The sequence below is a fragment of the Molothrus aeneus genome, chromosome 24 (assembly GCF_037042795.1).
Source record: "Molothrus aeneus isolate 106 chromosome 24, BPBGC_Maene_1.0, whole genome shotgun sequence".
Classification (NCBI taxonomy): Eukaryota; Metazoa; Chordata; class Aves; order Passeriformes; family Icteridae; genus Molothrus; species Molothrus aeneus.
In genome coordinates, this window is record NC_089669.1 from 252,829 (window position 1) to 273,782 (window position 20,954).

The following is a 20,954-nucleotide window of genomic DNA, read 5'->3' on the forward strand; positions in this document are numbered from 1 at the left end:
CCTCCTTGGTTTATTGCTCCTGCTAGGACTGTTTGTCTGCTTGGCCAAAGGAAAGCACTGAAAATACAGTGAGTGGAAGAAGGGTAGAGGGCCAGAAGCTGTGGCAGCAGCATCTTTCCCTGGCTGCTCAGGAGTCAGAGGTAACAGCAGCAGTCCTGCAGGCTGCAGTGTTCTCCTTGGAAACACATTTACCTGCCAGGAGAGGAGCAGCAATTTGCAGTATTTGTGTACTCGGATGGTGTGATAGCAGCGAGGTCAGCACTCAGCAGAGACACCAAGGGGCTATTTCCTCACTAAACTGTGGGCTGCAGTAAGTGAAAAATAAGCTTCAAGGGTGCCTATTATGCAGACAATAAAATGTTTTTATATCAATGTAGGTGTCAAGCTCAACACTTCCACAGAGTGGATCCTTCACGTTATGAGCCAGCTATGAAAATGCTCAGCCAAGCAGGGAAGTTCCCATCTACAGCCTGGTGTTTCCTACTGGAAATAACAGATTCCCACTCTGCATCCGACAGCCTAGGTTCTCAGAGGGCACAGGACTGCAGGTGGGGACCTTTAAAATCTCAGTCTGGCCTTTGGCAGGGGGAGCATCTTTGGGGGCACAGCGCTGCAGCAGTGGGAGCTGCCACACAAAAGGGAAGCAGCAGGATAAGAGAAGCTCTAAGCAAAGCATCCTGTAGAAATTAATGTGCTTTTCTTTAGGATCACTATGAGCTACTCAGCCTTTGCTGGCCACAACAGGCTTTCAGCTCTCCTCCAAAGCCATCATTGAACAAGCTGGTTGGGACTGGAATGGCCAGGGCAGAGTCCCAAGCCACTTCACTTCGGATTCAGCAGCATGAGAAGCACTCCCAGAGCCTCCCTTTGCTGATAAGTGAAAAGATCTTTTGCAGAGATTAAAATGAATTTATTATTTCACAGTCCGGTATTTACATCACATCTGGAGAGGGTATTACATACCCCATTACAAAAACATCTCAATAATGAGTCCTGTGGTAGGAGGCAGGTGGCAGCAAACACAGCAGGGACCCCCTCACTGCCATGGTCCTCGCACCATCTCCAGCCCCTCCTGCACCAGCACATCCCCTGCAGGGTCCCAGAGCAGTCACAGAGCAGGGCTAGAGGTGCTGGTCCCACAGCCCCAGGGTCCCCAGCACCTCTGACACTGGGGGCACAGAGCTCAGGTTGTCCCCCACCTTGAGTTGCCACACCACAGGAAATGGTGTGTCCTGGAGAAGGTCATGAGCTCAGGGCCGGAAGGTAGTACATTTTTCCTTTATTTTGGATTACTACAACAAAATCTAGCTTGGTCAGAGGCCCTTTCTGATGCCCCAGACACCCCAGAGCCGCAGACAGAGAGGTCGCCTCACACAAGTCTGAAATTCAATTGCAAACACAAGCAGAAACTCAGTGCCTGGGATTTGCATGGTGGAAAATACTAAATTTGCAACCTGAATAATGCAATTACTGAGGAAGGAGAAACCAGCAGCATGCACCATGGAGACATCTCACCATCCCTGGGAGCCAACAGGGTGTCAGACACCCTCTGACCACGCTGCCACATCTGCTGCCTGTGGTCATAGCGGTGGGGCAGGGAAAGGCCAGGCTCCGAGGGCAGAGCAGCCTGCAGTGACTCAGGATCAGGATGGAGCTCAGCAGCTGCTCCCAGGAACCCCAGGGCTAGGAGCCACATGGGGAAGGGTTTCACATAAGCACTGATTTCCCAATTCCAATGCAACCTGGATTCAGCATCTTGGGGGGAAAGGTGACTCACAGCAATGATTTCAGCTATTCCGATTAAAGCCCATTTTGGGGGCCTGTGCCTGTCTGTCTCTGCATTGTCAACAGCTCTTACATAGTGGGAGTATTTTATTTAGGAGGATTAGAAAACGAGCCCATTTCTTGGTTGGTGAACGTGTCCACAGAAAAAGAGGAAACCGTGGAGTGATGGGATGCTGGCAGCTGCGCTGGGATCCCTGCCTGCAGCCTCCAGGGAAGCTGGGGCGCAGAGGATGCTCTGATCCAGCAGCTGTCACAGTCCTGCTGACGGGTGCAGCCTGGCAGCCCTGCAGCATCCCCCTCTGCAGGGCCACATCCTGCTGCCCACGGGAGCACCAGGATCCACGGCAAGGCTGCTCAGCCTGTGCCACCCTGCACGGGGGCTATCGAGTGACCTGTGGAGGAGAGGAGAAATTATCCAATGCATCCAGCTGATTCCCCATCCATGAATTATCAGCAAACAGCCTCAAGAGGTGCAAATAAGATTGGCTCTTTACTTTCATTTAATGGAGTGGCCACTCCAAATGTCACCTTAAGGATGGTTTGTGACTTTTGTCCTCTGGCTGCAGCTCCCATGGAGGTGTGCCTGCACAGGAGACTGAGATGCAAATCCAGCCCTTTGGCACCATTCCAAAGTCACTAAAGTCATCCAAAGTTACCAGAAGTCCTTTAAAAAACACAGGTCTGTGTTCCCAAACTGCTGCCTCCCTAAGGAGGGGCACAGCACCCAAAAGGAGGTTGGCCATGGAGGTGTCTGCTGGATGAGGCAGGAGAGCAGAAGCTCCCAAGTCCTACTCCCATTCCAGATGGGAATGGTCCCAGTGAGAATTCAAGACAGCAAAGCCAGAGCAGAGGCTTTGTGCTAAGTCAGTTGCTGGGGGAAACCAACCAAACAACACTAAGAGGGGAAAAAGACAACCAGCTCAATGTAATGCTGTAGGTACTGGTCAGTGATGGATGCTCTGGGCTGGAGGAACCTTTTTGGATGTCCATAAAAACACTTCAGCATGAAAGTGCTTTCTGTGCACAAAAATAATAGCAGCAATGAAAAAAATCCTGACATTGCTTAATACGATAATTTTGTGGTGGGGGATGTGGGGCGAGGAAAACGAAAGCATAAGGAATAATTACACTCAACAGTATGAACAATGATTACAAAATTATGCAACTGATTAACCATGGCATATATGTAATTACTAATGAGTTTGATAAAATTTTAATTACACCTTGTTCTTTGGGGTATTCAGCAAGCCATGAAAATAATAATCGTGTAGTGCTCTGTCACAAATGATTGCCTCAGACAGGGAACAGGGACAGATTCATGGCTGTGTCACTGGGTTGGGAAGGGCAACCTGTGGCCTCGGAGCAGTGGGTAGTGCTGGGGAGCAACCTGGACACCCTGGGAGCCCTGGGATGTTACACAGACACACCTAGGATGTCTGCTCAGCGGCTGGGCCATCCAACACCAAGCCTTCCAGCAAGAATGATCAATTGGAAAAGCTCTGCGATGCACTCAGGGTTGTGGCATGCCTGCCAGCCCCTCCAGCACCAGTGGCAAGTGCACAGCCCAGACCCTCTGCTCTGCTCTGGTGAGTCCCTATCAGTGTGTGCCCTGAAGGAGCTGGAGCTCTCTCCTTCCCCACGGAGCTGTGGGTGCTCTCCTGAGTGTTGCTTGCTTGCCCCAGGCTGGGGAAGGCACACCTGGGTTCCCCCCATCACCTGGCGGGGACGTACCTTGGTCGTCTTCACTTTGTTGCCACTGCTGCAGCTCCATCCCGACAGGTCAGGCAGCACTTTGCATTCCTCCCCGTCCAGACACGGCTCCATCTGGCACCACCACTTCTGCAGCACGATGGAGGCTGGGGAGAGGAGGGGATCAGCAGCCAGGCTGCAGCACAGGGCATGGAGGACCAGCTCTGCCCACCTTCGGGTGACACCAGGAGACACAGCCCCTCTCTCCAGCACAGCTCACATTGGGGAGCCCTGGACAAGGAGCTGCTCCTCACCTGCCTGGCCTCACCTGGCCCAGCTGCTCCACCTGCCTCCAGAACACCCTGTTTTCTCTCACTACCCAAGGGAAAAAAAGCCCAGTGTCCTCACTCCCAGGGAGAGCAGTGCTGTTCAAGAACCTGTTTCAGGCTCCACTTACAGAGCAAAGGGATTGTCTCCTACCACTCTGCTCTATTGGGGTCTGGTGATTCATGGCTCCAGTCTGGTCAACCAGAGTGGGCTCTCTTATATTTGGGAACAATATGTCCTGAGCAGCTGGGGACAACAAGAGCCTTCCCTAACAATTTATTCTGGCATTACTTGGTGTTGCACAGAACTGCAGTCACAGGCCACTAGTTGTCAAGCAAATCAATACCATGCTGGCAGGGGCTGGTGGTGCTCCTGATGGCTCCTTGGTCATGGCACATAATGGCATTCAATAAAACATACAGGTTGTATGCTTGGTGCTCCTCACAGGCAAAGGTGTTGCATGGCTGGAATCATATCCCTGCTTCCAGCTGTGGCAGCAGGATGAGGAGAAGTGCAGGGATCAGTGCTGCAGACCTGACCCCAGCACAGTGAAGCTGGAACCCCACTAACTCCCCCACAGCACATAGCCCAGGGCTGCACAGAGTGGAGTATCACAGCCACACAACTCAGTGAGTGTCCAATGAAGGAGCGTCCCCAAAACGTGCCCCTTCCCCATTGCTCTGCTGCAGGATCCCAGGGCAGGTCTCCTCTGCTAATGCCAGGGACATGAAGACCCCACACATGTTTAACCCATGAAGATGAGGTCAGGGATTGAAAAGGAAGGGGTTGCACCATGGGTACTCACCGTCCACGCAGGAGGGAGCTGCCCGTGTTGTCCCTGCCACCTGCCCTGGGAAGCAGGAGCACTTCACCGTCTGGGAGCGCTCCTCGATCTTGTTCTTGTTGCAGCACCGGTGAGCCGCGATGACCTCGCACGTGCCGGGCTCCACGTGCACTGCAGGAGAAACAGCCCCGTGAGACTCAGAGAGCTCAGGCCATCCCCTGCCCACTGCCCTGGGCAGCGCTGCTGCTGCGAGCTGTGACCAAGGCACAGGAGAGCCCAGTATGTGCAGTGGTGTCCCGGCTCTGGAATCGCCCCTGGGGCTGCTGGTGATGTACAGCTGGTGTCTGGGCACAGCATCTTCCCAGCCCTCGTGTAAGGAAAAGTGGTGGTTCCTGCCCCACACCTCTTATATCTCAGCTCTTGCTCCTAATGGCCCTCACATCCATCGTACCCTCCAAAATGCATCCCCTCTTGCCACAGCCAAGCCAAGAGCTTTATTGAAACTAATGAGCACATTAGCTAATTGCAGCTGATAATGAGATGCACTTTCCTACAAGAGAGGATGGTGCATTGTGCTGCTTTTGGCTTCAAGCAGAACAGCATCCCTTCTGACCACAGCTACAGTCAGTGCCTCCACCTTGCCATCACCCACCCTCTCCCTGGAGGAGGATCAGGTTTCCACCCTGCAGAGGCAGAGAAATGTCATGGTGCTCATCAGCAATTCAAGCTGCTCTGCTGCTCCTCCTCCCAGTGCCATTAAAATATTAAGGAAAATAGAAAACTGCCGTGTTGGCTGATCACCTCTGGGATCAGAGTTTAGAGCTGGTCAGCATCTCAAATCAGTGCTTTGGCTGGGTAATGGCCCACACAAGCACAATACAAATCAGCCAAAAAGGGCTGAGAGACTTCATTCCCACGACCCCAGAGATGCCTGCAGGTCCTGCTTAATGAGCACTGGAGCAGCAGTGCAGAGCCACACATGGGCACGTCTTGGGTCCTGTGGGTCACTGGGGACAGTCTTTTATTCCCTAGCAAACAGGAGCCAAGCTGGGTAGAGGACAGGGAAGCTGCATTCCTGCAGTGTGGCATCCCAAAATGGATGCAGGTAAGCAGGCATCAGGGCATTCCTGGTTGCTCCATGCCATTGGCTCAGGATGCCTCCCACACTCTGGAGCGCAGAGCCCCCAGGAGCTGCCACCAGACGAAAGACTTGGAGAGAGGTGCAAGCAGGGCATGCAGGGCTGCGTGGAACGGTGTGTGCAAGCAGGACATGCAGGGCTGTGTGGAATGGTGTGTGCAAGCAGGACATGCAGGGCTGCGTGGAACGGTGTGTGCAAGCAGGGCATGCAGGGCTGCGTGGAACGGTGTGTGCAAGCAGGGCATGCAGGGCTGCGTGGAAGGTGTGTGCAAGCAGGGCATGCAGGGCTGCGTGGAACGGTGTGTGCAAGCAGGGCATGCAGGGCTGCGTGGAACGGTGTGTGCAAGCAGGGCATGCAGGGCTGCGTGGAACGATGTGTGCAAGCAGGGCATGCAGGGCTGCGTGGAACGGTGTGTGCAAGCAGGGCATGCAGGGCTGCGTGGAACGGTGTGTGCTGCTGCTGCAGGACCCTGTCAGCACAAGCCCCCACTCAAGCCCTCTCCCAGCTCATGAGGCTCCAGCAGCTGCTCCAGCCCACCCTGCATTTGCCTCATCCTGCCCATGCTGTCACAGCTCCCAGCTCACCCTGGAGCATCCTGCTGGCAATGCCATCCCCGCCAGTGACACAAAGCCAGGGGGTCCAGGGCAGCTGACCTGTGCATGGCGAGTGCCCCTCGGCAGGTGCCCACCCTCACCAACAAACGCTGCCCAGCTTTTGGAACGCAGCCACTCCGCCTCTCCAAGGAAAGCTGAGGGGAATGGGATCTCTCCCCCACCGCGGGGGAAATCCCTTTGCCTTGCAGACATTTTTTCACATCCCTGCTCGGAAATGCTCTGCGGGGTGTGAACGCCTGGCTTGTGGCAGCTGGGCATGGCTCTACCCGCTTCCAGTCAAAGCACTCCCTGCCCTCCTGAGAGCCGGGTGGGAGACAAAGAGCATCCCCAGAGGAGGTGAGGAGCTGCCCTGTGCCCGGCACCACCGCACACGGGCAGGACGGGCTGCACAATCACCATGACTTTAATTTACTCCATTTATTGCTATTTCATGGTCATTTTCTTTTAATGAACCCTTACTTTCATTTCTTCCATAAAAATTACACCATTATTATATGGAATATTTTGTAATAATATCTCTGGCCACAAATTTTATCTTCTCTTTGAAATGCCATAGTAATTCAGCTTTAATAATGAATTCTATTCTTTTTGTATACAGAAATGGTAGACTTCGGTGAAAGTGAAAAGGAAAGCAACTCTTTGCAGAACAAACATGACCGTTTTGCCCTTTCTTTATGCTGCATGGTATTTTTCAAATAATCTGAGGAGGAAGTAGAGATCCTTGGCTTGGGCTGCCTATGAGCCCACATTCCTCTCACACTGCGGTTCAGGACCACAAGGAGTCACTCTTCCACCCCGTGCACCTCACCAGGGAATTTTACACCCTCAAGTCTCAGTGTTCACACGTAGTTACGGTTTTGACTCATTTTCACAAAAGCTTCATTAGCAGAGCTCTTCCCGGGAGGGCTGCCCAGGAGCCCTCTGCTCCCTTGCAGTCCTGCTCTCCGGCTGCTCATTTCCAGCTAATTTTAAAAGGTTCAGCCGAGGGAAAGCCAGGCAGAACTGAGAAATTGGTCATTACAACCATGCAATAGCAGTTTGCTAACGTGTCAAAGCCCTTTCAATTTGCTCAGAAAGGTGCAGCTCAGAGATAAAGAGAAATTTGACTCCCTCTGCCTTATGGCAGCCACCTGAGTGTGGGGCATTGCAGTGCTCAGAGTCCTTGCCCAGGAAGAGCTACCTGTGTGGGGCAGGTACCCCATTGCCCTGGCACAGCCCCACAGCCCCCTTGGGGCACACACAGCCTCACAGCAAGGGCCCTACTGATGGCAGAGCCGAAGAAGCAGCACGCAGCCCCGGGACTCATCCAGCTCGCAGGACACAGAACACTCCCATTTGCCTGAAGCTCTTAGAACTATAGAATAGAGCCTGGCTAGGGCTGGAAAGAACCTTAACAATCATCTTATCCCACGCCCTGCCATGGGCAGAGACACCTTCCACTAGGCTAGGTTACTCCAAGCCCCATCCAGCCCAGCCTTGAACACTTCCCGGACTGTGTTCAAGGGCAGTCTGAGCCAGGGCTTCACTACCCTCACAGGGAAGAATTTCTTCTGAACATCTAACCAAAACCTGTCTCCTTCCAGTTCAAACCATTCCACATTGCATTTTCTTTTGACCATCTGGCACCCTGCCCTGCCCTAGGACACGATGCCACTGGAAATTTGCCCCCTCCAGGCGCCAGCCCCAGTCCTGGCAGCAGGACACTGCATCCCTTTCCCAGGCCATGCATTTGAGCCCATGGGGCGCCAGGTAGGGGCCATCCCAGCTGCCAAAATGCACCTCAGCTCCTACACACCAGATTCGCTTGTTTTCCCACCCCCGCCACTCGGGGTTTTCATGTCCCGTGCCTGGGAAGTGAGAGCAGAGAGGCTGAGCCCACGTGCAGCGCGAGCAGCGGGCTCCAGAGCTCCCTGCAGCTGCTTCTCCTTTTGCTGAGCAGCAGGAAACTTGGAACAAAATGCGTATCAGATGGATGGTGTGTTTAACACCGACAGCAGGAAACCTCCCGAGAGCCTGGGATAAGTTCCAGAGCTTCTGGCATGCTTCTCCCTCCCATTTAACTGGTATTTCCCCACTGGAACCCGTTTTTAAAAGACACAGCTTATCTCATGGAACCATGAAGAATTGTAAGAGCAAACAGCTTTTGAATCCTGCATGCAAAAATAAAATGAAAATGCTGTCCTACTCTGATTGACCTTTAAATGAGCAGCAAAACGTGGGGTTTTTATGGCATAACCCGAAATGACACATTTTGAGTATCTCAGGGAGTGTGGGCACAACCCCACATGTTCAGTGTAAAATACTGCTTGCTGGTGGAGAGCTACAAAATGAAGAGAAATTGGATGCATGTAAGTGTCAGGCAATGCCAAGAGAACCTCATTTTCCAAAAGAAAAAAATCCCAGCTGACTTAAATGCTTTTTTACTTCTGCTTCAGGTTGAGTGATGAGCATAAAGGCAAAGACAGCCCTTTGATTATCAGCTTTAGAAGGTGCTGGGGCCGCCTTTGTGGGAGTTGGATCCAGACATTCCAGCCTTGTTCATCATGAAGACCTCACCATGTTACACAGGGGATTAAACTGCTGGTGAATATTCTTCACCAAGGAGTCTCCTATTCTGTTCCCTAACGACTGTGCTTGATTCATGTGGCTCCTTAAATCCAACCACATTCTGCAGGAAGCAGCACTTTGCTTGGACAAAGCAGCATCTCCATGTGCTGGGTGGGCACAAAGGATCTCAGGCACGTGGTATGATTTGTGTGCAACAAGAGTTGGACTTAATGATCCTTGTGGATCTCTTCCAACTTGAGATATTTTATAATTCTATTATCAGACCTGCTTGCCACAGTCAGACGTGTCCCTGGACAGCAAACAGAGGGTTTGCATGTGGACTCTCTTCAAGAAATTTTTAAGTTTGAGGTCACAATTAAAGACCTTCCTCTGCTGCTGATAATTTTAGGTGGTTTTACCTGTGAATAAACACAATTCAAAGAAGCAGCTCCCTACAAATTAATACCATGGAGGAGAAGGGCTTTCTGGCACTGGGATAGGGCAGGTCGAGTGAGCATTTAAGCTGCCAGCAGTGCCCATATCCCTGGTAGACCTGATTCAGTGCCAAAAAAGTCATCCCAAAAAAAAAGTGAAGAGTTTTCCCCCGGTTAGAATCACAGAATAGTTTAGGTTGGAAAGAAGCTTAAAGCTCATCTTGCTCTACTGCCTGCCACTACCAGAGCCACCTTCCACTAGACCAGGTTGCTCAGAGCCCTGTCCAGCCTGACCTTGGACACTTCCAAGGATGGGGTATCCAAGGTTAGGAGGAGGGAAGGGCAGGTAGCTGCTGCCTGATGGGGTGAGGGAGGCACTCTGGAAGATGTGTTTTGGTTTTAAGCAATGCGGGTGGGGATTACAGGATTAGAACTGCTTTAACTGTCAGGCAAAAATGACAGAAATAGGACAGGGTGAGGTGTGGGGTCAATCAAGAGTGTGAATGGTTTCAAATTAACCCCTAAATGCCCTTTCCAAGCAGAGGCATATGAAGCAGACAGCGGTTGTCCTGGGATCCGAGTGTTTGCCTGTGCTGCCAGGTGCACAGCTCCGCCAGTAACACCAGTAACACCAGCACCACCAGCACCCACCTCCCCTACATCCTCCCACTGTGCTCCAAGAAGCCCCCAGCCCTGGACCATCAGGCTCCTGTACAAGGGAGGATGGGCACAAAGGGCTGAGCACAACTTCTCAGATGCTTCTCTTCTCCAGACACAAACTTCAACCATGGGTTCACATAACCCCTCCAAAAAAATCACATCCATGCCACAGAGCAGCACTCCAATGCTCAGAGAGGAAATCTCAAATTCACAGCTGGGAATAACAAATAAACATCTCAGAGCCACAATGATGTTTTCCACCAAGACTTTCAGTTCTACATTACTTTACACTTGTTCCATCTTCCTAGATGATCTTTGCAACCAGGGCGATACAAATTTTTATTTCTAATAAGTGGAGAGTGGGGTGGAGAGTGGGGTGGAGAGTGTCCACCACATAACAAGTGGGGTTTGTGATACTCATAGCAACTTGGGTGGAAAGATTTACATCCACTGCCCACAGAGCAGGAATTACTGCAACAATGGGTTCACATAGATGGATCAGATCTACATATGGATCATCATATGTGTCTCAGATTTTGCTACAGACATGAAGAAATTCCTTCTTTAACTCCTTAGACCACCCCAGCTCACCAAGCCACTAGTTTTAAATGCCCCATAATGAGTATTTACAACTTCTAACTCCAGGCAGCAGCTGCTATGGCTGCATGTTCCCACCCATCTTGAAGGAGCAGTCCCAGGAGTTTCCTGCACAGTGGACACTCCAAACACCAACAGCTGTCACAGTGGCACTGTGTTGTGCCTCTTGGTGTCTGTTTGCTGGATGCTGCCCCACACATTTGGCATGCTCATCCTTGTGGCCAGACCCCAGGAAAAGGGATGGACACTGAGCTCCTTGAGGCTGTCAGCATTTGGTCCCCAGAGACGCCTGCCTGCTGCAGGTATGCACCACAGCCTGGAACTCCTACTCCCCCATCAAGAAATGTGAGACAGAACTCCACCAAGCAGCTCGTCCCCATGTAACCCCCACCTCAGGCATCCCATGAAGACCCCGAAGTACTGCCATTATCGTGGGGACCCAGATGACTGCACAAGCATGTGACACATGCAGCAAGGGTCTTGCTCCCCTACCTGAATGGCTTCTGTGCTGATGCGTGGAGGCCAGCGTCAGACGTCCCCACAGCGTGGTAAGGCAGAGACTGAGCACGAAAACCCATTTGCTCAGGCTCTGTATATCTCTCTCACTCATTCTACCGAAAACAAGAAGAGATATGTGGAGGAAGAGGGACTGAGGAGGGCTAGGAGGTGCAGATCCACTCACCAATGCTCCTGCACGCAGTGGTATGACTCCTGAACGTTGTGAGGACTGGGGTGTCTGGCTGTGGGGACATGGCCCTGGGAGATGCAGGGATTCACCCACCACCCTCAGATGACCTCAGACTTCATCAGCAGCATAGGCCATCTCAGCAGGACAGAAAGAGATCCCACCAGCAGTAGTACAGGTGAGTGATGGTTACCTTTTACTGGTGATTCACGGTCACATCTGTGCATCTGCCAACCTCAGGTGGGTCAGGTCTTTGCAAGGAGCAGACATCAGCGCACCTGAAAGGAGAAAGAAGGACATGGGCAGCGATACCTGCCATCAGCATGGGCCACTGTGTCCCTGGGAGTGGCTGGGGACACCTGGGAATTTCACCAGCCCCACTTCAGGACACACTCTCAGGTGCATGAGAATGTGTCCATCGCACCACTGAAACCTCTCCAGGAGCTCAGTCCATAACCCTGCTCACCCCTTTGAACAGCAGGACCTGCAGAGCTGCTCCGGATTTTTACTGCTGAGAGCACAAAATCAGGTCCTTTATAGTAGGTCATTAAAGCAGATGACAAACACTAAATGCACAGGCAGTGTGTGTGGGAAGAGCCAGAGCAGATCAGCAGCGAGTCATTTCAGGTTCTGCCTTTTCTGTGCGTGGTTATGTGCTGTTACTGTCCTTGTGTCGCTGAGGTCCCTTGCAGTGATGCCCAAGGCTTGGCACTTGTAAACCACTTGCTGACAAACAGGAGGATGGGCTGATCCCGCTGGATGTCCCGAGGCCAGCACCCACAGGAAGCAGGAGTTGCTGCAGACTGCCAGTCGGATACACAGAGCCCATGGCAGTGCCAGGACCTGCAGTCTGCTCTCCCAGGCATCACCTTCCTCTGGGGCTGCTCCTCCTTCCAGCACAGACACCAAATTCATGCAACCACACACTCAAAACTGCATCAGCTACCCCTGGACACACTGAGAATCTCTCTTGGCACCACACTGGCACCACTCCCACTCCATGCAGCACATGCTGGGAAGAAGCCAAGTTTTACATCATCTGAAGCCCCTAGAGAAAAATGTAAATCCCAAAAGGTTTTGTATTTTACTGCTGGGTTCTTTAAACATGTTCAGATGGGAACAGCTCTGGCACTCTGCAGGCAGCAGCACCAACAGCCATGTCACTGCTTGGCAGCTGCCAGGTGGCATGGTGACCTCCCAGCCTCCATTATCACCTGCTGGGGTCTCAGCAGGCCCAGCAAACAACTGTGTCCCCCATAAAATTTTAGTGCTGGATCGTAACTTACTAACAAGATACCACAAAGACAAGTGGCGATGACACTGAGGCTGGGGAGTGCTGCCAGGACCAGCAGCAGGTGCCAGGGGTACCCCTGCCCGGTGCCAACCTTGCACCCACAGTCCCCTCCACAGGCAGTGCACTGGACAAACCCACACCTCTCAGAGAAGAAATCTTCAATTTTCAACCATGTTTGAAAGTTCTATCTGCTCTGGACCATGAGACAGTGAAACCACAGACTCCTCTAATGAAGAGCCAGGACACAGTATGCTGACATTTTTAATCAAAATGAAGTGATTTGAAGTGGTAAAAAGGACATTTCTTGTTTGGAAGCATTTTAAAATGAATTTTCCTGTTTTAAACTGGCATTTCAAAATGAAAAAGGCTTCATTCCGAATTGGTGATTTAAAGTGATATTTTGCACTTTGATTCTCCCATCTGGAAAACAAAAATCAGAAAATGTCATCAAAAGTGTTGACATTTGTGCAGGAAGAAACCAGAGGTATATTGACAAAACCACATATTTTATGCTAAAAAAGAATTTAGAGGTAAGGAAATACTTATAATTAATGCTGTGGGATGGTCAGCTTGGACAGGAACAGACTGAAGTGTCTGGCAGCATCCCACTTGCCGTCCTGACTCCATCCCTGCCCGCTGGGTGATGAGGGGCTGCCCCTGCTCCAGCCCCTCCATTGCCAGGAAGAATCCAGTGTGGCTCAATGTGCAAGAAAACCATTGCTCCTCGAGGTGATGTGGTGGGACTGTAAGACTCTCTCCTGTAAACTCATATTTAGGTGATCTCTGATGTTCTGGCACAATATGCTCTGCATGAGGCTTCTCAGAGGGGGATCATACAACAGCTGGTACTGCTGGAGTCCCTTTGGAGAGGTGACAGCCCACTGTGTAAATACGGATGTCAGCTTAAAGCATGCACTATTTGCTCAATGACAAAGCAAACAGCTCTCTCAGAGCTGCTCAGTCCTTCACCTGAATCCAGAGGCAGCCAGTGCCACAGCACTGCATCCAGCAGGGAGTGGGGCACCTGCCCCACACCCGGGGCCACCCCTGCCCAGCCATGCTGCACACAGCAGGAGCTGTGTCCCAGCTGACTTGGCCCATGATGGGGCACAGCTGGCAGCCCAGGTGTGAGAACATCCGACACAATGCTACTGCGATTTTTACAACAGTGAGTCCCCAGTGCCAACAAACCTCCCATGCACCTTCCAGCAGAGCAGCCAGGTCCCCATCAGGAGACCCTGGTTTCCAGCTCCTGCTCCATGCAGGGAGCACAGCCCAGCTCCCAGGCCTGAGCCCCACAGCACACACCAGAGTCCTTCTGGAGGAGCCCATCCCCATGGGACCCTCCAGGCCATGTGAGTTTCTAGGAGACATTTCCTAAACCTCTCAGCTGGACCAAAAACCAAGCGCTCCACTGGCCACTCCATCCCACAGAGGACATCAACACGCTCCCAATGCAAGGTATATTTAGCTCAGAAAGGCTGAGCTGTTTGCTATAGCCAAGGAAGCATAAATAAATTACAGTGTTATCAATAATGCAATCCACACTGTCCATGCCACACTCCAAAGGGAAACCACTGAGCTGAGTAGGAGCCACGCTGGTGGCCAGGAGAGCACACGTGGTCCAGGGGAGCAGGAGGACACAGTGCATCCCAGTGCTCCATGCTGGCAGAGGCACTCAGAGCTCCCACTCATGCCCAAACTCCCATTAGAAAACACAGCTCCACAGAAATTGCTGTTTTGACAGTTATCAACCTCCAGTGTCGTGAGATTACGACTACGAATGTTTGGTCTGACTTGAGATTTTTCAGCCTGGAATGTCAGTGAAATGAAGAGTGGTGTTCTGGCATGTCACAACACTTAATTTTGATTGAAGATCTTGGTATTCTCCATTCTGTTATGTGCTGTTCAGAATTTTGTGGATTTTTTCACAAACATTTTTTAGCTGCTTTTGCCTTTTGGGTCTGAGCTGGGACCTGAAAGAACTGCCAAATTCCCCAATCACTCAGACTATCAATCTCAGTTGCAACCAGAGTGTCAAGAGATGATGGTTCCTCTGTGAGGGTCCACGTCCCTCCCTGTAGGCACATGTGGGCATGGGCCATCATCCACATGGGAGCTTCATCGAGGTTCTTCTGCACAGACGCACTACAGGAGCAGCTCCCTGCTGCCCTCCCAGACAACGACCACTCTGCCTGTCACAGGAGCTATGGACCTTTTCCTCCTCCTCCGTTAACGCCACATGTGGAACTGTGCCCCTCCAGCCAGGGTCCACAGCTTGCTGGAGCACAGCCCAGTGCCCCACAGCATTTGGTGCTAATGAGGCTAATGGGCAGCCCCCCAAGCCCTCTGCAGCAAAAGGGATGGCTGACGAGCAGGAGACTGCTGCTTCCCTGCCTTGGCACACACAGCATGGACAAACTCATGACTCCAGAATGGGACTGGTACAGCTCATGCCCTCCTGTGAGCCCCTGAGCCTCTGCTCGTGGTGATGGGGCCATCTGACCCATCCTGTGCCCCTCGAGCCGCCCCACGAGGCAGCTGGCTCTCAGTGCCACTGCCCTTCCAGAGCAACGGAGCATCCTTGGCTGCAGAATCTGGGATCTCTCCAGCAGCGCTTTGCCTCCCAGAGAGGCGGGTAGCTTCGCAGCGCTGGCAAAACAGCATCCGCGACGAGCCCACTCCCCGAGCTGGGGCCGGACCGGGCCCCACCGGCTCCGAATCCCCCCACAGCCCGCAGGGACCGCGGCCGCCGCTGCTGCCGGAGTCACCGTAACGGGGCGCAGGGCAGAGCCGGCCCCGTTAAACTCACTGCAGGGGCCCTCCCGAGCCCCGCACCGGCACCGGGGAGCCCCGGCGGGCGGCGGGGGACCGGGACACGCGGGGACCGAGAAGCGACGCACGGCGGCCGGGCGGAGCCGGGAGCGCCGGACCCCACGGCAGAGCCCTGGACCGGCATCCCGGTGCCAGCGGCACACCGATCCCGGCGGCTCCCGACCCGGCTCCCCGGCGGGACTCAGCGTCCCCTCGGAGCGGCGCCGGGCCGGCGCTCGGCACCGCGGCGGGAGCGGCCCCGGGGCCGCCCTCTCGTTCCCCCCCGCCAAACTTTCCGCACGTACCTGCCGGTGGCCTCGGGGCGGGCGGGGGCCGACGCCGCCCATGGCCGGGGCCGCTCCGCTCCGCCGGGTCAGCGCCGCCTCCGCGGGCCGCAGCCGCCGGGGGCCGCGGGCATCGCCGGGCGGCGGCGGCGGCGCGGGGCTGGGCGGGGGCGGCGGGCGCGGAGCCGAGCGGAGCCCGGCGGAGCCGGTGCCGGCGGGAAGGGGCGCAGCGCCGCCTGCTGCTGCTGCTGCTGCTGCTGCTGCCGCCCGGGGACCGGCCCGCGATCCCGGGCTGGCACCGGCACCGGCTGCGCACCGAGCCGCTCGCCGCTGCCCCGCCCCGGTCAGCCCCGGTGCCCGTCAAGGCTGTCGGGGAGGAGGAACAGGCAGAGAGAATTAACGGGAAAAATTCTTTACACACACAACCCCTTTCCATCCCCTCCCGCCCCCCAAAAAACAAAGAAGGGGTGATGGCCCCGTGAGCTCCGAGGGATATGGAAAGGTGCAGGGATGGACAGATGGACGGACAGCCAGCCAGCCTGCCTGATAACTGGCCCTGGCATTCTCCTCCTCAAAGGATGAGCCTGGTCAGAGCTAATTTACCCAAAAACTAATTTTCCCTGACAAAAAAGGTGTGATGGATCCGTGAGCACAGAGGGGTGCTGGATGGTGTGGGGATGGACAGACAGACAGATGGACCCACTCCTGCAGCCCTCTTCTCCTCAAAATGCGAGCCTGTCTTTGGTGTCAAACCACCAAAACTCAGCTTTCCTGGAACTGAAATAGCATCACCAGCCTGGGTCAGGCTCTGCAGGAGACTCTCACTGACACAGGGGAGTCCAACACCAGGGACCACAACAGCCTGGGCCAGTTCTTTCCCAAGGCAGCTCCAGGCTTGTCCAGAATCCCTCTCCTGGTGCCCCCAGGGCAGAGCTTGCATGGCTCCTCATGCAACAGGCAGCAACAGGCTTTAAAACACCAACAAACAGCAAGGGCAAAGGTTGAATTTTCAGTTGTTGCCAAGAGTTAGACCTGCAACCTCAGCACACCTGAGATGAGAGGCTGAAGTTCCATGCACTCATTTTTGTTGCTTTGCTCAAAGCTATTTTCACATCGATGAAAGCCTTTGGTTTCTGAAGACAGCTCACTGCTTACACCTGGACTTTCCACCCTCCTGCTCAGCTGGAAGCCTGGAATCATTTCCAAGGCCAAGCTGAGTTACAGGTGAGCAGCAGCTCTTCAGACAACTCACATGTGGGCAGTTTGCAAGTCTCCCAGCCGTTTGCTTTCCATGGGATCCCAAAGCCTTTGTGCATGCCCTCTCCCTTCCCCAGAAACCAGCCCTTGGAAAGGGTCCCTGCCCAGTGCCACGTGGGCACCAGACAGATGGCAAGGCAGAGGTCCTGACATGACCCACTAGCTCCTGGGGCACCCACAACCCCCAAAGGGCACACAGGTATCCAGGGAAGAGTACCCCAGCCCCTGACAAGATTAGGTTACTTTGCTATTTTGCCCTAGGATACTGAGCTCCTTTTCCCCCTTTATAGAGTCAAAATTGCCATATATTAAAATTCCAATTAGTTAGACTTGGTTACTCAAAAGAAAAAGGAAAAGCTCTACAAGATTAACCCAAACCCCAGTAATAAGATATTAAGGAAATACAAGCATCTCATTCTTCAGATCAGAGGGTTTTAATAATAATGACAAAAATCAATATGAAACGAAATTAAATCTGCTGTTTATATTCATCAGGTAATTTGATCGAGAGCCTGCCAATGCAGGTCTCTAGTGCTGCGATAAGTAAATACAAACACACTCCTTTCAGATCACAAAGTTTTAGTGGAACAATCAAGAGCAAATTAAATCAGAGCTATTTTCCACACCAGCCAAATTCCAATTAAATTAGGCCAGATTATTTAATAAGGAAGCATACAAAACTCTAGCTCTTTATTGATGTATGATACATAAATATAAACTTGTTGCTTTCCAGATCACAGCATTAAAATGCAGGGGAGGAATTAAGACTTCAGTAAAACTGGTTTAATTTAAATTCAGCTGGAAGTGAACACAGAAATTCCTTCTCATCATCATCCTGACTTCTTCCTGAGTGTCCAGCAGCAGCCTTCAGCCTGCTCTCTTCCCTGGCTGTGACTCCTCAAGGAGCCCAGTACTTTACTGGATGAGGGCACCCAAGTTTCCAGTATCCATAACAAGCCAAGTTTGGAAAGGAAAGGAACTGCCCAAGAAAACCCTAGCAACATTTCCTGATGTATCCTTAGTGATAAATCCTGCTCCCCTGTAAGAAAATTGTCACATGCCTGGAATCCTTCTGTACCTTCCAGGTGAGCAACCAGCTTTTTTTTCTTTTTCAGGACGAAAACACATGGATTGGGGCTTGGGCTACAAGAAGGGTTAGGGGCAAATGGTCATGCAAAGGGAGATGCGCATGTCAGAAGACTTCAAATGCTCAGTGCAATCACCTTATCTGCAGCTACTAATAGGCAGAAGGGTACAAATTATTTTATTAAAGCTGGAAAAAGCAGAATTCCTGACATTTTATTCTTGGGGAAGATTTATCACACCCTGTTTTCAGTGGATCACTGAATTATGATCTTAATTCAGTTTAAGTTTATTTATTTACTTCATCTGATGAGGCCCCAGTGCCTCCAGGCTGTCTCAGCACCGAGTACCAGCATCTGAGGATTTTGTTCCCTTTTCAAAAGGTTTTGCTGACAACAGGGGATTTCAGTGCAGATTCCCAGCCTGTCAAAACAGCAGTCCAGGGAGAGGATCTCTGGGCACTGCTGCAAAAGCAGGGGGAGGTCCTGCTCCCTGCATCCTCTGGAATGTGGGTCTGAGCTTCCAAATTTAAAAGTAAGTTCCCCAAAGGCTCTGTAAATTCCAGCAAGTGTTACTGTTATACATTTCTTATTCTTCTTCTGTATTCCTACTGTCAGGTAATATTAAATGAGACCAGGAGGCTCCTGAAGACTTTGAGAGCAGAATTGTGAATGAAGATCCCTTGAGAGATATGAAAATTGTATGGAAGATTTTGAAGCTGCAGAGGGGGAAAAGCCAAGTGACCCAAGGAGGTTAATGTGCCCCCTTCCCCCCTCCACTCTGCAGGAGGGAAAGGGTAAAACCCTCTGAGAATCTGCACCAAATCCAGGTCATCTGCACTGCAAAACAATGATGTACTCACCTGCAGAGAGGTCACAGAGATACCCGAGCAGCAACGCTCCAAAGGCTTCTCTGCACTCCCGCAGAAACAGACAGGGAATAAAGATGTGTGGTTACAATCAAATTATCCCTTCAAAGAAATAACAATAAATGCTGAACTTCCCAATTACAGGGGACATACAAACCTTGGAAACCATTAAGAACCACTTCTTCTGTTGATGAATTATCCAGAGTGCACAGAGCTATTTGCTGAGCTTCACTGTACTATACTAATTATAAATTAATATATTACTCATTACACAGTCAGGCTCTACAGTCAACTAATGCAGTGCTGCAAAGAGCCTGTTTTAAAACATCCTCTGGTACTTTTATGATCTAGATGTTTAATTTACTTCTGTTCTGGCTTAAATGCAACCAACATGTCATTCTTTCACAAAGAAATATCCTTGGCTCCATCCTACCTCCTCTGGGGCTCAGCAACATAGATGAAAGATGAAACTTAGAAAGGCTTTTTTGATGCTAAGCTTGCATGAGAAATTAACTAAAATAGCATAATTTAAGACCAATTCCTGTGTTACTGATTTTTAAATCACTGTTTTTCATGGCAGCATGCTGGAGTGCTCCACCTGAAGCTGTGTCCAGGGAAGGTGAGGACCTGACACCCCCCTGCTCAGGGGTAGCTTTGGGTGAGATGGGGAGACAGGGAAAGCATGAACACCCCAGGCAGGACCCCCAGAGGGATGGGAAGAGTGAAGGGCAGAGCTGCTGGCACCTGAAGTGGCTGTTTATTGGCATTAGTCTGACTCAGTCTACAACATCTGCATCCCCAGGCCTTGTGCCAGGCAGCCTTGTGGAATATCAGCCTGCAGATAAGGAGAAAACTTTACATGGATCTGTCTGGCAGGATGAATAGGGGGAAATGGAGCCCTCTTTCTTGGAAAACAGTCTTTAACACTGCATTGTTTCAGGGAGCATTCCTGCAGGAACGTGTTTATTTGTCAGACCATTCTTTCCATGCTGTGCTCCACATAACGGAAACAACAAATACCAAGCAGGGTCACAGAAGTCAGTCTGGAAACTGCCAATTCATTCTTTCCAAGGAAAGCATCCTGGTGACTCAGCAGTATGGGGCAGATTGGCAGTCCCACAGCAGGGAGACACATTCCCTGGAGAATCCAGTGATTTTCAGCCTTAATAACGCGGTGATATTGCACTCAATATCTAAGAGCACCTCACGCATGACCAGCAGCTGGGCAGGGATGCTGTGAGGGGAAGGCATCAGGAGCTGAGGAGAGGAGCCATGAATGCTGGAGAGGAACTGGAGGGGTGTTGGCCTCGGGCTGGAAGGGTTGGTTTGGAAGGGACCTTAAAGATCCAGAAGGGTCCTTAACCCCCCCCCAGAAGGGACCTTAAAGATAACCTGGTTCCAAACCCCACCGTGGGCAGGGATGCTGCTCACTAGACCAGGTCCTGAAGGGTACTGAAAGAGCTTTAAAGTGTACTGAAGACCTTAAATCTTGGGATGAGAAGGTGGCAATACAGGTACCACTGAGCCACTTCTGTACTGTGATCCTAATAATCTGGTACAGTTTGAAGATTTCTGGCTGAAGATGGCTAAAGCCTGGAGGGCTTCTCAGTGCTGCTTCTGTTTGTAACTTACAATGCAAAAGCCCCGTGTTGACAGGAACCAGAGGTTCCTCTGTGAAACTGAGGCACTGGGGCACAGGAATTTTAAGAAACAGCCTCAATTTTCCTTTACAGTAGGCAAGTATTCTTTTTTTTCTTTTTTTTTTTTTTTTTTTTTTTTTTTTTTTGCTGTCACAGGAGGCAGGGTGGTGCTAAGGTCAGGCTGTGCAAGCGATGGTGTTTAAGCTGGCGACTCTTCCCCTCCCAGCCAGGGAGGATGTGTTGTTCTGCATCAGCTAAATCCGCATCCTGCTCACGCTGGAGCGCAGCATCCTGGGTGAAAGGGAGGGAGAGGTTCAGCTTTCAGCCCTCTCACGGTGCGTCCCCGCTGCTCCGCAGGCTGCGGGTTATTAATAGCCCGGGATGGCCCCGCGTGGGCTGATGAGCGCGACAGGGGTGACAGAGCGCCTGGCGCTGGACGGGGACGCTGTCCCG

General features: G+C 52.0%; 1 protein-coding gene across 4 annotated transcripts; it reads right to left on the reverse strand.

Moving 5' to 3' along the window:
• Positions 1-888: 888 nt before the first annotated feature.
• Positions 889-15,774, reverse strand: TAFA3 (TAFA chemokine like family member 3). Of its 4 annotated transcripts, none has more exons than XM_066565374.1 (6): positions 15,675-15,774; positions 11,455-11,539; positions 11,069-11,332; positions 4,607-4,756; positions 3,517-3,641; positions 889-2,177 (listed from the first exon to the last, which is right to left on the reverse strand). In XM_066565374.1, the coding sequence occupies exons 2-6, from the start codon at positions 11,486-11,488 to the stop codon at positions 2,166-2,168; spliced, it is 585 nt and encodes a 194-aa protein (XP_066421471.1). In that variant the 5' UTR covers positions 11,489-11,539; positions 15,675-15,774; the 3' UTR covers positions 889-2,165. The 4 variants fall into 4 exon arrangements, with proteins under 4 accessions (XP_066421471.1, XP_066421473.1, XP_066421475.1 ...); XM_066565376.1 differs by having other exon boundaries at positions 11,069-11,187; positions 15,675-15,702; XM_066565378.1 differs by lacking the exons at positions 11,455-11,539; positions 15,675-15,774 and having other exon boundaries at positions 11,069-11,187; positions 11,259-11,278.
• Between the last annotated feature and the right edge of the window lie 5,180 nt (positions 15,775-20,954).

What these genes read in the sequence shown, in the direction of transcription:
- TAFA3 (XM_066565374.1), bottom strand. Translation starts at nt 11,488, where the DNA reads ATGCACAGATGTGACCGTGAATCACCAGTAAAAG. An exon ending in CCGTGAATCACCAGTAAAAG is followed by an intron (nt 11,333 to 11,454) that starts GTAACCATCACT and finishes TGCATCTCCCAG; the next exon opens with GGCCATGTCCCCACAGCCAG. An exon ending in TCAGCACAGAAGCCATTCAG is followed by an intron (nt 4,757 to 11,068) that starts GTAGGGGAGCAA and finishes TTTCTCCTGCAG; the next exon opens with TGCACGTGGAGCCCGGCACG.